This window comes from Euleptes europaea, chromosome 3, assembly GCF_029931775.1.
Source record: "Euleptes europaea isolate rEulEur1 chromosome 3, rEulEur1.hap1, whole genome shotgun sequence".
NCBI classification, from domain to species: domain Eukaryota; kingdom Metazoa; phylum Chordata; class Lepidosauria; order Squamata; family Sphaerodactylidae; genus Euleptes; species Euleptes europaea.
The window spans coordinates 25,097,836-25,112,853 of NC_079314.1; the positions used below are offsets into that span (position 1 = coordinate 25,097,836).

Here is a 15,018-nt window from a genome sequence, read left to right on the forward strand (position 1 = left end):
TCCAGATCAGACTCCACCGCTCCAAACCACCACTCTTAACCACTACACCACGCTGGCTCGAGGTAACATTCTTTCCCAACCATAGCCATGCACAAACACACCCATAAGAAGTCCTGTGCCAGTGAAGTTCCTCTAACTAGCTGTTCCTTGTGGTTCCTCCCCCATCTCCACACGATCCTCCTCAGGCCTTTCGTGAAACACTCTTGCCCAAGGAGAGAAGGAGAGCTTCCCCACAATGGCTGGAGAAATGCACAGTGCAGTATAGGGAGGGATCCTTTTTTAGGAATGATTAAGCAGTATGGGACTCTTGGGTGAGCACTCTTTCTTATTGCTCTGGATACAATCAGGTGTTCTTAAGACAAGCTGCCTTCAGCCCACTGCAGGAAAAGTTAGGATACACAAATTATAAATGAATGAATGAGGGACAGTCCCACACTGTGTATCCCTGAAAGATGTTTTAAGGGGCACTTCCACACCACGCAACACATTATGATTTCACCTCATATCTGTACGGCCTTTAATAGACTCCAACAACCCTTGCATTTGAAGCACAAGCGCACCTGACTGGGTAGAATCCCAGTATCTGTATTTCTATCTCAATACCTACTCCCTATTCAAAGCAAGGGAAGCCCGCCAAACAAAACCTTTGCAGATCATTACTTCAAAAAAAAATGCCCTGCTTGCCACATTATATGAACATGAGAAAGGTCATGCTGGATCAGACCAAGGTCCATCAAGTCCAACAGTCTGTTCACACCGTGGCCAACCAGGTGCCTCTAGGAAGCCCACAAACAAGACAACTGCAGCACCGTCCTGTCTGTTCGATAGCACCTTACAATAAGCATGCTCCTCTGATCCTGGAGACAATAGGTGCGCATCATAACTAGTATTCATTTTGACTAGTAGCCATGGATAGCCCTCTCCTCCATGAACATGTCCACTCCCCTCTTAAAGCCTTACATAAGAAAGGCCGTGCTGGATCAGACCGAGGCCCATCAAGTCCAGCAGTCTGTTCACACAGTGGCCAACCAGGTGCCTCTAGGAAGCCTACAAACAAGACGACTGCAGCAGCAGCATCCTGCCTGTGTTCAAAGCACCTAATATAATAGGCATGCTCCTCTGATCCTGGAGAGAAGGAAAGTCCTTTTTACTGGAAGGAAAGCCCTTTTCCCAACAAAACATTCCAGCATGATCACTGACAAAAAAAAAAGAAAGAAAAAAGGCCCACGCTGGAATAAAATGTGTTCGCCTTGAAGGAGCCAAAGGGCTCCCTGTTGTATTTTGCTGCTGTAGGTAACATGGCTACCCACCTGGAATGACCCTTTCCCTCTTGGAATACCCCACTTTGCGTAGAAACAGACCACCATCACCTTGAGGATGAGGCCCTGGTTCAGCAGCAGACGGCCTGTTCCAAGAGGACCCAGGACAATTAAAAGTGACAACATAAAAACAAGCTGTGAAACTTATCAAATGTAAACAATGAACAATTTATGATATTAAAGTTGAGCACCCCTGAGTTGGAGGCCCAGGCCAAAGCCGTATCTGGTAGAAGGGCTCAGTGGCAGAGCATCTGCTTGGCATGCAGAAGGTCCCAGGTTCAATCCCCAGCATCTCCAGTTAAAGGGACCGGGCAAGTAGGTGATGTGAAAGACCCCTGCCTGAGACCCTGGAGAGCCACTGCATGTCTGAGTAGACAATACTGACTTGGGGAGGGGCCGTGGCTCAGTGGTAGAGCCTCTGCTTGGCCTGCAGAAGGTCCAAGGTTCAATCCCCGGCATCTTCCGTTAAAGGGACTAGGGCAGGTAGGTGATGTGAAAGACCCCTGCCTGAGACCCTGGAGAGCAGCTGCCGGTCTGAGTAGACAATACTGACTTCGAAGGAGCAAGGGTCCGATTCAGGAGAAGGCAGCTTCATGTGTTCATGTGTACCCTGCAGGAGTCTGACTCGCTAGAAGGGAACTTGAACGCCCCGGCGAAGATTCACTCGGAAACTCTCAAGCCAGACCCTTCCATCCTCCTTCGCGTCGCTTAACAAACATAATGTGGCCCTTGACGCACGGGGAGGTTTTGCCTTGCATTTGCCTCTCTCTAGATACACACAGGGCGAAAACGCACGGTCGCTTTATCCTCCTTTGATCCCTGTTTCAGCCAGGATCGAACCCATGCGTTCCGCCTAACGTGCGTTCGATCCTGGCTAAAACAGGGATTAAAGGCGGATAAAGCGACCGTGCGTTTTCGCCCACGCATTTCCCCCATCCAAATTCTCAAAGCTCACCATTTATTCATGGAAGGTTTTGCACTGGATTTGCCACTCTTTAGATGCACTTTTAGATGCACTCTTTAGATGCAACAATAAGCCGCCATGCAGAGTTTTGAGGTTTCAGATGGGGAAAATGTGCATCTAGAGAGTGACAAATCCAATGCAAAACCTTCCAGGAATAAATGGCCCATCATTTTTGAGAATTCGGATGGGGAAAACGCGCGTCGAGAGCGCGGCAAACCCCAGGCCAAACCTCCCGTGCGTAAAGGGCCTCGAGATGGAAAGGCGCCTGCTCCTTGGGGAAGTGTGCTGACCTCGCCGTCTTCTGCACTCGCGCCGCAAGCTGCTCAACTCCGGCCGCCCTTCGCGCGCGCTCCCGCCGCCCAAACCTGCAGGGGGGGGGGCCGCCCGGGCAGGACCCTTGCGCCCCCCCCCCGCCCAGCCCCAAAGCGCGCTCCCGAAAACCCGCGGAGGGCGCAACAGCGGCTCTCCCAGCGCGCAGGGCGCAAAGGCGCCGCCAGCTCGGGAAGGGTCCCCAGATCTGATCTTCCGGGGGGGGGGCGCATCTGCTGGGGGGGGTCCTCCTCCCTCCCCTCCGCCCCACTTACTCTTATGCCTGCCGCCGCCCCAGTTCTGCTTGGCGATGCTGGGGCTCCGGATGATGGCCCGCCCGGCCGACTTGAGGGCGTCCATACCGCCCCGGCGCCGCCTCCGAAGCGCAAACCCCGCAGAGAAAACCAACTCTTGGCAAACTTTTTCTGGCCTGCCTGGGCCGGGCCGGGCCCGCCTCCCCGGCCTCCCTTCCGCCCGCCCTGCCTCCCGCTCCGAGGAAGCGGATGGCTGAGCACGGGGGTGGAAGGGGAGGGAGGGAGAGAGAGACGTCCGGCCTCCCGGAGCGCCGGCCTGCCCGTGCTGGGCGGCGCAAGGCTGGCCCGGCGCGGCGGCGCTGCGGGGGGAAACGGCTTGGGCGGCCCGAAGAGTTCTGGGCTGGAGCCACCCTTCTGGCTGCATTTCGGCTCCGATTTCTTTTCCAGTGGTTCCCAACCTTTTTTTGACCAGGGACCCCTAGGACTTTTTTGTTCGGGGCAGGGACCCCAAGGTCCAAAATAAAAATTCCGAGAATTTGAAAATAATACACTTAGAATAATATTTGACTATATATATATATTTATACTAGATATTTATATTTATACTGCACCAGTGGGTGCAGGGACACCAAGGTTCAAAATAAAAATTCCGAGAATTTGAAAATAAACTTGAATCATCACTGTTAGTGAAACATTACACTTAGAATAATATTTGACTATATATATATTTATACTAGAGAACTTTTAATTGAAAATGTTAATTTATTATTTGTTTATAACTTTGTTTCGCGGACCTTAATTTAGTTCTCGCGGACCCCTGGGGGTCCACGGACCCCTGGTTGGGAACCTGTGGGTGCAGGGACCCCAAGGTTCAAAATAAAAATTCAGAGAATTTGAAAATAAACTTGAATCATAACTGTTAGTGAAACATTAAACTTAGAATAATATTTGACTATATATATATTTATGATAGAGAACTTTTAATTGAAAATATTAATTTATTATGGGTTTAGAACTTTGTTTCGCGGACCTTAATTTAGTTCTCGCGGACCCCTGGGGGTCCACGGACCCCTGGTTGGGAACCAGTGGGTGCAGGGACCCCAAGGTTCAAAATAAAAATTCAGAGAATTTGAAAATAAACTTTAATCAAAACTGTTAGTGAAACATTAAACTTAGAATAATATTTGACTATATATATATTTATGATAGAGAACTTTTAATCGAAAATATTAATTTATTATGGGTTTAGAACTTTGTTTCGCGGACCTTAATTTAGTTCTCGCGGACCCCTGGGGGTCCACGGACCCCTGGTTGGGAACCAGTGGGTGCAGGGACCCCAAGGTTCAAAATAAAAATTCCGAGAATTTGAAAATAAACTTGAATCATAACTGTTAGTGAAACATTAAACTTAGAATAATATTTGACTATATATATATATTTATGATAGAGAACTTTTAATTGAAAATATTAATTTATTATGGGTTTAGAACTTTGTTTCGCGGACATTAATTTAGTTCTCGCGGACCCCTGGGGGTCCACGGACCCCTGGTTGGGAACCAGTGCTTTAAGTAGAAAAGGAAACAAATGCCAGGGAGGTTTTGCCTTGGATTTGCCCACTCTCTAGAGGCGCGTTTTCCCCGCCGGAATTCTGAAAACTGCATGGGGGCTTATTTTTGAGTTTTGACAATTCGGATGGGGGAAATGTGCCTCGAGAGTGGCAAAGCCAAGGCAAAACCTTCCATGAATAAATGGCCACGCGTGCTGAATAACAATACACTTTCAATCCACATTTTACTGTGTGAAATGGCAAAATCCACTTGCAAATGATTGTTGAAGTGCATTGAAAGTGAGAGACACTGTCCTTCAGTGTTGCTCCTCTGAAGATGCCTGCCACAGCTGCTGGCGAAACGTCAGGAAAGAAAAGACCAAGACCACGGTCACACAGCCCGGGTAGCCTACAAGAACCAATGCATTATTCAGCATGTGTGAAAGAGTATGGGGGCTTATTTTTGAGTTTTGAGAATTCGGATGGGGAAAATGTGCCTCTAGAGCACTGGTTCCCAACCGGGGGTCCGTGGACCCCCAGGGGTCCACGAGAACTAAATTAAGGTCCACAAAACAAAGTTATAAACCCACAATAAATTAATATTTTCAATTAACAGTTCTCTATTATAAAATATATATATTCAAATATTATTCTAAGTTTAATGTTTAACTAACAGTTATGATTAAAGTTTATTTTCAAATTCTCTGAATTTTTATTTTGAACCTTGGGGTCCCTGCACCGAACAAAAAAGTCCTAGTGGTCCCTGGTCAAAAAAAGGTTGGGAACCACTGCTCTAGAGAGTGGCAAAGCCAAGGCAAAACCTCCCATACATAAATGGCCACACATGCTGAATAACAATACACTTACAATCGCGCTGCAGCTGGATTTTACTGTGTGAAACAGCAAAATCCACCTGTGTGAAACGGCAAAATCCACTTGCAAATGATTGTTGAAGTGCATTGAAAGTGCATTATTCAGCATGTGTGAAAGAGTATGGGGGCTTATGGTTGAGCTTTGAGAATTCAGATGGGGAAAATGTGCATCTAGAGAGTGGCAAAGCCAAGGCAAAACCTCCCATACATAAATGCCCACACATGCTGAATAACAATACACTTTCAATCCACTTTCAGTCGCCCTGCAGCTGGATTTTACCGTGTGAAATGGCGAAATCCACTTGCAAATGATAGTTGAAGTGCATTGAAAGTGCATTATTCAGCATGTGTGAAAGAGTATGGGGGTTTATTTTTGAGTTTTGAGACTGGATGGGAGAAATGTGCACCTAGAGAGTGGCAAAGCCAAGGCAAAACCTCCCATACATAAATGGCCACACGTGCTGAATAATAATGCACTTTCAATCCACTTTCAATCACACTTTGCAGCTGGATTTTACTGTCAAAGGGCAAAATCCACTTGCAAATGATTGTTGAAGTGCATTGAAAGTGCATTATTCAGCATGCGTGAAAGAGTATGGGGGCCGATTTTTGAGTTTTGAGAATTTGGATAGGACAAATGTGCTTCTAGAGAGCCGCAAACCAAGGCACAACCTCCCAGGCATAAATGTGCCTTGCTGACAGTTGCTGGATTTGCAGAGTACGGTTGGGACTTTGCACTTCTTTCCCATTACAGTTGGGAAATTAGCGTTGGAAAGCTGGCAACAGTTTAGAAACCAGATTTAAGCCGCCTCCTTTGTCAGTTGCCCTGAAGTGCATTCACTGCAAGATTCCTTATTAAAGAGAAGAATGAAAGATGGTAAACAACAGGTTGGAAGGCCTCTTCGTGAGGCTTCTGTGTACAAAGCTCAAGCATTTATAAACACAATGGCCTGTATCTCAGGGCCCCTTTCTAAAGTGACAAAGTGCAAACAGCAGCAGATTTTTTTTTTTACCTTTTAAAAGAAGTTTCGACTAAGCTGCTTCCATTATAGGCAAACCTTCCACATGTGCGAGGCCAAGCATAAATACTACAATAGATCCCGTTAGGAGTCCAGTCTGTTTCATGGATCATTGTTCGTCGGTATAGGCACTGCTCTTTCCAGAAGAGACTTCTAAAAAAAAAAAAAGGACAATATGAGCTACAAAGCTATGCTGAATCATGCATAGGGTTGCCAACCTCCAGGTACTAGCTGGAGACCTCCTTCTATTACAACTGATCTCCAGCTGATAGAGATCAGTTCACCTGGAGAAAATGGCCCCTTTGGCAATTGGACTCTATGGCATTGAAGTCCCTCCCCAAACCATGACCTCTTCATTCTCCGTCCCAAAAACCACCTGCCGGTGGCAAAGAGGGACCTGGCAACTCTAATCATGCAATTGGCTTGTGCAATCTAGCTAGTGCTTCTGCTTGAGCAATACTGATTGGAGTACTAAGTTTAAATAGAGTTCATTGTTGCCAACCTCCAGATGGGGCCTGGGGATCTCCCAGAATTACAGCTGCTTTCCAGACTAGCAAGATCAGTTCCTCTGGAGAAAATAAGTTTTTTAAATTTATTTTTTTATTATCTAATATTAATAAAAACAAAACATAAAACTAATTACAAAAGGAACTGAGATTATTACAAAAGATAGAAGGACTCGTGCCAAGGTCTCCTTTAGAGATAACATAATAAACATATAATAGAAAACATCATTACTTGGGAAAAGATAAAAAACGCAACAGCAAGTACAAGAATAGGCAATATATGAGAAGATAAGTAATTAAATGATACAAATCGCCACACTATTTATATTCATCCCTGTGTGTAGATGGTTTCTCAGGTAGTTTGAGTAAATAATTATACTGTTACTTATTAATTATTGAGTCATATTTCTACTATGAGTTCAAAAATCTATTATTACTTTGCAGTGATTCAGACTGAATTAACTCCATCTTATTTGAGATAACAGAACAATAAACACAGTTTTGAAGGGTGGACACTATGACATTATACTCAGTTGAGTATAAGGTCCCCAAATCCTGCTCTCCCCAAACTCCATCCCCAAATCTTCAGGAATTTTCCAGTTAACAACCCTAGTTAAGATCCGCTGACATTTTATTTGGGATGTTGGCTACTGGTTGTGCTTTTGCACAGATACAAACAAAGCCTTTTAACCCAGTACACACCATTTCTTTTTACTGGCTACCCCAACAGAATGCTTACCAAGCTGGCAAGATTCAGTTGCATTATCTACAACTAATAGGGTTACCAACTCTGGCTTGGGAAATTTCTAGAGATTAGAGACTGTATCTAGGAAGGAATTTCCATTAGATTCTATGGTATATCATACAGGCCAAAAAGGCATGGATGTTTTGTCCGGCAAATCTCCCGGGGATCTAGCGAATTTCCAAAGTCAACACGCATGGCCTGCGTGATCAACTCACCCAATTCCGGCACTTCCCCGTGCCTTCTGATTTCTGTTTTGTTGTGACTTTAATGTAAGTTGCACAGCAACCACAAGAGCTTCCAGGAGTGTTTAGGCATCCTCGTTGAATCCCCATGGGAAGAAGCCACTGGCCGGCCTGACAGCAGCAGCAGCAGCTCCTTCTCCTCCCTGACCCCCACCCCTCTTTCCCTCTCCCCCGTTCCCACGCCCTCCTCCACCTCCCCCCAGCACCAGCCGGGGCTTTCAGCCCACCTTACAGAAGCCTGCTGCCCGGAGCCCCACTGTCCAGCCACCGCTTCCACCAAGCATGCATCCACCATCACGTGGTTTGCCTGCCTATACCTACTTTTTGACAATTCCTCTCCTCACTAGAGCCTTCTTTCTAGCTAAACGCGAATCCTTCTATGGTTTTTGTCCCTGTTCCCATGCGTTCAATTTTATGAATGCGGGATGACAAAACAAGGGATAGAACAGGGAAAAACAAATGGGAACCTGGCCATGCGTTAACGGCCACAGTCGGCCCTCCAAACCTTCAATTTTCTCCAGGGGAACTGATCTCTGTAGTCTGGAGGTCATTTGTAATTTCAGGACAACTCTAGGCCCCACCTGGAGGTTGGCAGCCCTAGGGGAGAGGTCCCTCCATTCTTACCTTGTACGCATTGTGATTATTGCATAGAGATGTCACAGGCCTTATGTTTGGGTCCCACCGTTAATTTTTGTTGTTGCTCTGAGTGCACATGCTACCTGACAACCCTTCATGCATCTAGCCAAGTGTGCCGTAGATCACGAAAGCGTATGCCTCGAGGTTCTCGTTGCTGCAATAAAAAAACCCCATAAATAGTGTGCTGTCAGGTTGCAAAACACAATCTCAAGACCGTGGGGTTTTCAAGGCAAGAGAGGAGCAGAGGTGGTTTTCCATTGCCTGCCTCTGCATAGCAACCCTGGTCTTCCAAATACAGTCGTTGGCTGACTCAGCTTCCAGGCTCTGATGAGACCAGGCTTTTGGTCCACCTAGTTCAGTATGGTATACGCCAGCTAGCTATGGCTCTCTGCGGTTTAGAGAAGGGAGGGATTTTTCCCTGTGCCTGCTGCTTAGGATCCTTTAGGTGGAGATGCTGGGAACTGAGCATTCTTCATGCAGACAGGATTCTTGCTTCAGAGTGGTACCCCAGCCCTCTGAGTCATATACAGACTTAGACCTGTGGTAGCTTAGTATTGCCAACACAGGCTGGCAGTAGTCTCTAGGCCCTCCAGCAGAGAATGGGAGTCTTTCTCAGTAAAGGCTACCAAAGATCCTATAGCTGAAACTGACAGGGATACAACCTTCTGCACACAAGGCATGTTCCTTACCAGTGTGGTGTAGTGGTTAAGAGCAGTGGTTAGGAGCCGTGGACTCCAATCTAGAGAACTGGGTTTGATTCCCCATTCCTCCACATGAGAGGGGTTTGATTCCCCATTCCTCCACATGAGAGGCATACGCTAATCTGGTGAACCGGGTTGATTTCCCCACTCCTACACATGAAGCCAGCTGGATGACCCTGGGCTAGTCACAGCTCTCTTTGAGCTCTCTCAGCCATATATAGTTTGAAAATAATTATATCACCATCATTATATTCAATCCATACATATTGTTGCAATCTACAGAAGCAGAGTTTCAAATTTAGACAGTGCGCTCTTGTACTTTTCAGTAGTGGTACAATAACAACTTGTTCCCAAAACACTGACATTTTCAGAATCTCAAAATAGCCAAGTTTCAGTTACTAAGTAAGACTCAAACAAAAAGGTGCAGACTAACCTCCAGATTCAGTGGAGTTGCAAGTTACAGTTAATTCAGTGATTACATGAATCCTTTAAAAGGTTTTTGATTAAAAATGTGCCCCCAGTTGAATGGAAAGATTTCGATTTTTAAACATTATTTTTAATACTACTGATTAGTCTCAGCAGATGCATTCCCTCCCTTGTGTGGGAGAGGAGAATGCCTCTTCCATGGGTAGCATGAACTTTTCATAGGAGGCATTCTTCTCTCTTGTTAGGTATTGGTTAATCTAGCCGTTTCTGGGTTGCTAAGTCTTTAAGTGACTGTGTTGTTTTTAAATAAAGCATATGGCAAAGTGACCTTGTTTGAAACAAGCAAGCTATCATGATCCGTGCGTACCGAGCAAGAGAGAGACTGCTTTCCAAAATGTTCAATTGGAGTTTTAATTTTTCTCCTTAGTCCCTTTACTTATCTTAAAGGTAAAGGTAAAGGTCCCCTGTGCAAGCACAGGGTCATTCCTGACCCATGGGGTGACGTCACATCCCGACGTTTACTAGGCAGACTTTGTTTTACGGGGTGGTTTGCCAGTGCCTTCCCCACTCGTCTTCCCTTTACCCCCAGCAAGCTGGGTACTCATTTTACCGACTTCGGAAGGATGGAAGGCTGAGTCAAACTTGAGCCGGCTACCTGAAACCAACTTCCGTTGGGATCGAACTCAGGTCGTGAGCAGCGCTTTTGACTGCAGTACTGCAGCTAGTAGAAATGAGACACCAAAGGCTTTTTCAAGTTAACCACTAAATAACAGAGATTTATTAAATACTGTACAAGGGATATACTTGGAGGGAAAACAGTAGGTAAGGGAGGTATAGAACTAGAGCTAGTTTATACATTTTTCTACTGAGAAGGCATAGATTTTAAATGGCTTGGTTAGTACAGAATTACAGTTATTAAATTAAGTTCCCAAATTCAGTTCACAGAACTTCCTAGAGATGTTCCTATTCAGACTCTGATGCCTAGCTAACAGGGCCATAACTCACTTCGCTTCAGCATAGCATTGCATCATGCTCCTTCGGGTGTTAAGCAGTCAGATCATAGGCTAGAACACATGTCTAGACACTTTCAGGAGTGGGTGGAGAGTAAGCCTCATGGTTACTAGGTGATTACAACATGCTACAAGAGAGCCAGTGTGGTGTAGCGGTTAAGAGCGGTGGTTTGGAGCGGTGGACTCTGATCTGGAGAACCCGGTTTGTTTCCCCACTCCTACGCATGAAGGCAGCTGGGTGACCTTGGGCTAGCCACACTCTCTCAGCCCCACCTACTTCACTTGGTGTCAGTTGTGGGGAAGGGAAGATGATTGTAAGCCAGTCTGAGTCTCCCTTACGTGGTAGAAAAAGTCGGCATATAAAAACCAACTCCTCTTCTTCTACAACCCTACTCGTCTCCCTGACATTGGTTAGGGAGGGAGTAGAGCAGTGTTTGTATATAGCAGTGTTTTGCCTCCCCAGGTGAGAAGGTGTGTGTAGGGCTGCCAGCCTCCAGGTGGGGACGTGGATATCTCCCAGAACTACAGCTCATCTCCAGACTACAGAGACCTGTTCTCCTGGAGAAAAGGGGTGCTTTGGAGGGTGGATTGTATGGCGCTATCCCCCGCTGAGATTCCTCCCCTTCCCAAATCCTACTCCACCCCCCAATCTCCAGAAATTTCCAAACCTGAAGTTGGCAACCTAGGCACATGCAGGGCAGAGATGAGAAAACAGACCCTGCCCCCTGCACCCAGCCAGTTGAGCCATGCAAGTAGGTTAAGTAGCAGCCAGGGGTGGAGCTCTTAGGGGTCCAGAATGAGAAAATCCACACAAGACCTTTTGTTAAGGCCAACCAAAATGACACAACACATTGTGCAAGCTTTCCAGTTCATCCAAACTCCTCCCCAGGCTAGATGTTATCAAAAATTATAAAGCAAGGAGGGAAAAAGCTGATTTCCGAGTTCACGATTCTTAAGACCTTCTCTTGACAGCCTTCAGTGTCAGATACTGGAAGACGAAGACGAAGAAGAAGAGGAGGAGTAGGAGTTGGTTTTTATATGCCGATTTTCTCTACCACTTAAGAAACAATCAAACCGGCTTACAATCATCTTCCCTTCCTCTCCCCACAACAGAAACCCTGTGAAATAGATGGGGCTGAGAGAACTCTAAGAGAGCTGCAACTAGCCCAAGGTCACCCAGCTGGGTTTGTATGGAGGAGTGGGGAAACCAACCTGGTTCACTAGATTAGCGTCCGCCGCTCATGTGGAGGAGTGGGGAATCAAACCCGGTTCTCCAGATCAGAGTCCAAACAATGGAGGGTCGTCTGACTTGGGGGGAAAATGCAGTCTGGCAAGTTCCAAAAGTAACTGAAAATCCCACACAAGATGCACGGTTCTCTTTGCAGGCTGAGAGCAGATGGAAGCCTTTGGTAGACTGTATTTTAACAACGGTTGAGATAAATTTGTGATGGTTCACAAGGTACATGACCACGCCCACCATGCCAGAACCAGGGTGCAATTCGAGGCTGTCCCAGCGCAGCGCAGCCAACTCTCCATGCTGGTCGAATGACCCAGGTCTCTTATGCATGGCTGTTTCACTCACCGTCACCCCTCTGGTGACTTTTTGCTGCGTTTTCAATTCGAGATAAAACTGGTCCCTGGACACAGGGAAACGCAGCGGGGACAGCGAGGCGACCTCTGACGGTCAGAAATGGAAGACAAAACACAAAAGGGGGAAGGAAAGACCCAACCTAAAACCAAAGCTGGGTACCCAAAGGTTGGGTGGGAAAAGATTCAGTTATGTATAGAAATATATTTATTTTAAGACGCTGATATCTATATTAAAAACACTTAAAATTATATTAAAAGAAAGCTGAAATGGCAACTAATACAGGTTGATAAACTAAAACCACAATCCAAACGCGTTTCGGTCCCCTGGCCTTCATCAGTGGTCTAATAACATCACTTATAACACACACCAATACATAATACAACACATATGACAGTATTATAGCAGAATTATGACAACCCAGGTATGTACCGGTATGTAGGGATGTATTCCAATCTGACTCTGTGCCCAATATATTCTATAAAATTAAAGAGCCCATTGCTGTGGAATACTTTCTGCTTGTTCTTTTCTGGGCTGTGTTAGTCTTCCATACAAGGTGTGCATACCAGTATCAACCAGATAAACCAGTACCAACCAGACCGTTTATTCATGTGCTTTCTTTTAATATAATTTTAATGTTTTTAATATAGGTATCAGTGCCTTAAAATAAATATATTTCTATACATTTGAGTCTTTTCCCACCCAACCGTTGGGTACCCAGGTTGGAAACAGAACGCATAATCAAAACAAAGGGCCGAAGTCATCGGAGGGGTGACGGCGAGTGAAATGGCCATGCGTAAAAGACCCCAGAATCCTTTGGAATGCCAAGGGGGTTCCTGAAGCACACTCTTGGCTGTTTCTGGTATGAGTTGGAATTGGCCCCTCTCCTGCCTGGAGTTTTGCCTTGGAGCATAATGACTAAAAAGGCAGCCCACACTCGAGAGCAGCAAACATTTCTCATTACTTTTCAAAACACCCTCATAGAATAACATCTGGCAAGCCACGCACCTGCTCTCTTGAAACCCAATTGATTCAGGCTCGCTGCTTGTATAGGTCACAAAATTGGCTGCCTTAAGATTCGGTGTATTGGATTTTCTGAGCCGAGGTGGGGAGGGAACACACCAAAGGATCGTTCCTTGGACATTTCATGGTTGCCGACAGACAGACCAGACAAATCCAGAGACTGGCTTTCTCATCCTTTGGCAAACAGCAACTGCTCCTGTTTATGAAGAACAATTCCTATTTCCGGGTCCCCGATAAACCAATTTTTTGCTTTTTGGAGACACCTTGTTAAAACTGTGTTCTAGTGAGTCCCCATCACTATCATTCTTCAGAACTCACGTTCCTCCTCTGAGTATCTGTGTGTGTAAAGTGCCGTCAAGTCGCAGCCGACTTATGGCAACCCCTTTTTGGGGTTTTCATGGCAAGAGACTAACAGAGGTGGTTTGCCTGCCAGTGCCTTCCTCTGGACAGCAACCCTGGACTTCCTTGGTGGTCTCCCATCCAAATACTAACCAGGGCTGACCCTGCTTAGCTTCTGAGATCTGATGAGATCAGGCTAGCCTGGGCCATCCAGGTCAGGACCCTCTGAGTATCAAGAAGTTTAAATAAACTGGAGTCTAGTGGAACCTTTCAAACTGATAAGATTTTATTCCAAGGCAAGCTTTTGTGGACTAGAGTCTAAAAAGGTTTCTGTTGAAATAAAATCTCGCTACTCTCTTTAAGGTTCTACAAGATTGTCGGTCTGTCTGTCTGTCTATCTTTTTGCTACAGCAGACCAAAACAGCAATCCATCTGGAATTATGATGTAGATGTTTATGTTGCTGAGTAGGAGTGGATTAATCTCATCTCTAGTGTACTCCTATGTCAATGTAATACGTCGATTCTATTCTTCTGTATATGACTGGCTATGTGCCTTATTAATAAATGACTGACTGACAATCTAATACGCATGAACACTAAGGTGCCACCCAGTCTGCCTTTTCTTGACCCAGAACCTACTAAACTACATTTTGAACAGTCAATGCTCTATTTGTAGGAAAACTATGTTTTCCTAGTACATCTTTACCTAAAATCTTCCTTTAAACTGACAGAGGTGAGGCTGTTGCAGGATAAATTCATACAGCATACCGAGGGTGGAGTAGAAGCTTCAGCAGTTTGTCACCAGGGTTGGGCTGTAATCCATGGAGAGAGGATGGGGGCGTACACGCGCGCATGCCCCGCTTTTGACCTGCGAAATGTTGGAGGGCCTGAAACACCCGTGTTAAATCTCCACACTGCAGTCATTTTGCTCATTTGTGATTTATGTTCCCCACCACCTTACATCCCACCCCCACTCTTACATGCGCTGCTTTGTTAGCTAAATATAGCACCACACTGTTTACTTTGGGCAGCAGGTGGTTCCGTTCTTTCCTGCAGTTTCCTCTCTCCGCTTCTTGCTTTCTGTCTCCTTCTCCCACCTCCCCCCCCCCGTAAAACTTCAGACAAACTGATTGGAATACCAAACAAGGTGGCAAAGTTTCTCCTCCCAACCTGGCACACATGAACCCCCACCCAACACCTGCTGAAGCATCTAAACCTCTCTTCAGTGCCCTTCCTGCCAACAAAGCCATGACCTTAGCTTGGCTTAAAGTATGCCACATGTATGCTCTGGAGTGATTTCCCTCCCTAGGGAATGAACCTCAGGGTCACTATTTTTCTTTCCTTCTCACCCTCCTCCTGTGACACAAGAACAGTCTGTGTAAAGATGCGGGGGTAGATGGTGAGAAGTCTGGAGACCAAGTCCTATGAAGAAAGGTTGAAGGAGCTGGGTATGTTTAGCTTGGAGAGGAGAAGACTGAGAGGGGATATGAGAACCATCTTCAAGTACTTGAAGGGCTGC

The 15,018-nt window shown here is 46.0% G+C and overlaps 1 protein-coding gene across 1 annotated transcript in view; it reads right to left on the bottom strand.

Annotated features, from left to right (window-relative positions):
• LDLRAP1 (low density lipoprotein receptor adaptor protein 1) overlaps positions 1 to 2,953 on the bottom strand; it is an 81,280-nt gene extending 78,327 nt beyond the window's left edge. The window contains exon 1 of the mRNA XM_056846939.1: positions 2,868 to 2,953. Within this exon, the coding sequence (XP_056702917.1) occupies positions 2,868 to 2,952 (85 nt within the window). The 5' untranslated portion in view covers position 2,953. The remainder of the gene's footprint in view (positions 1 to 2,867) is intronic.
• Positions 2,954 to 15,018: the final 12,065 nt, after the last annotated feature.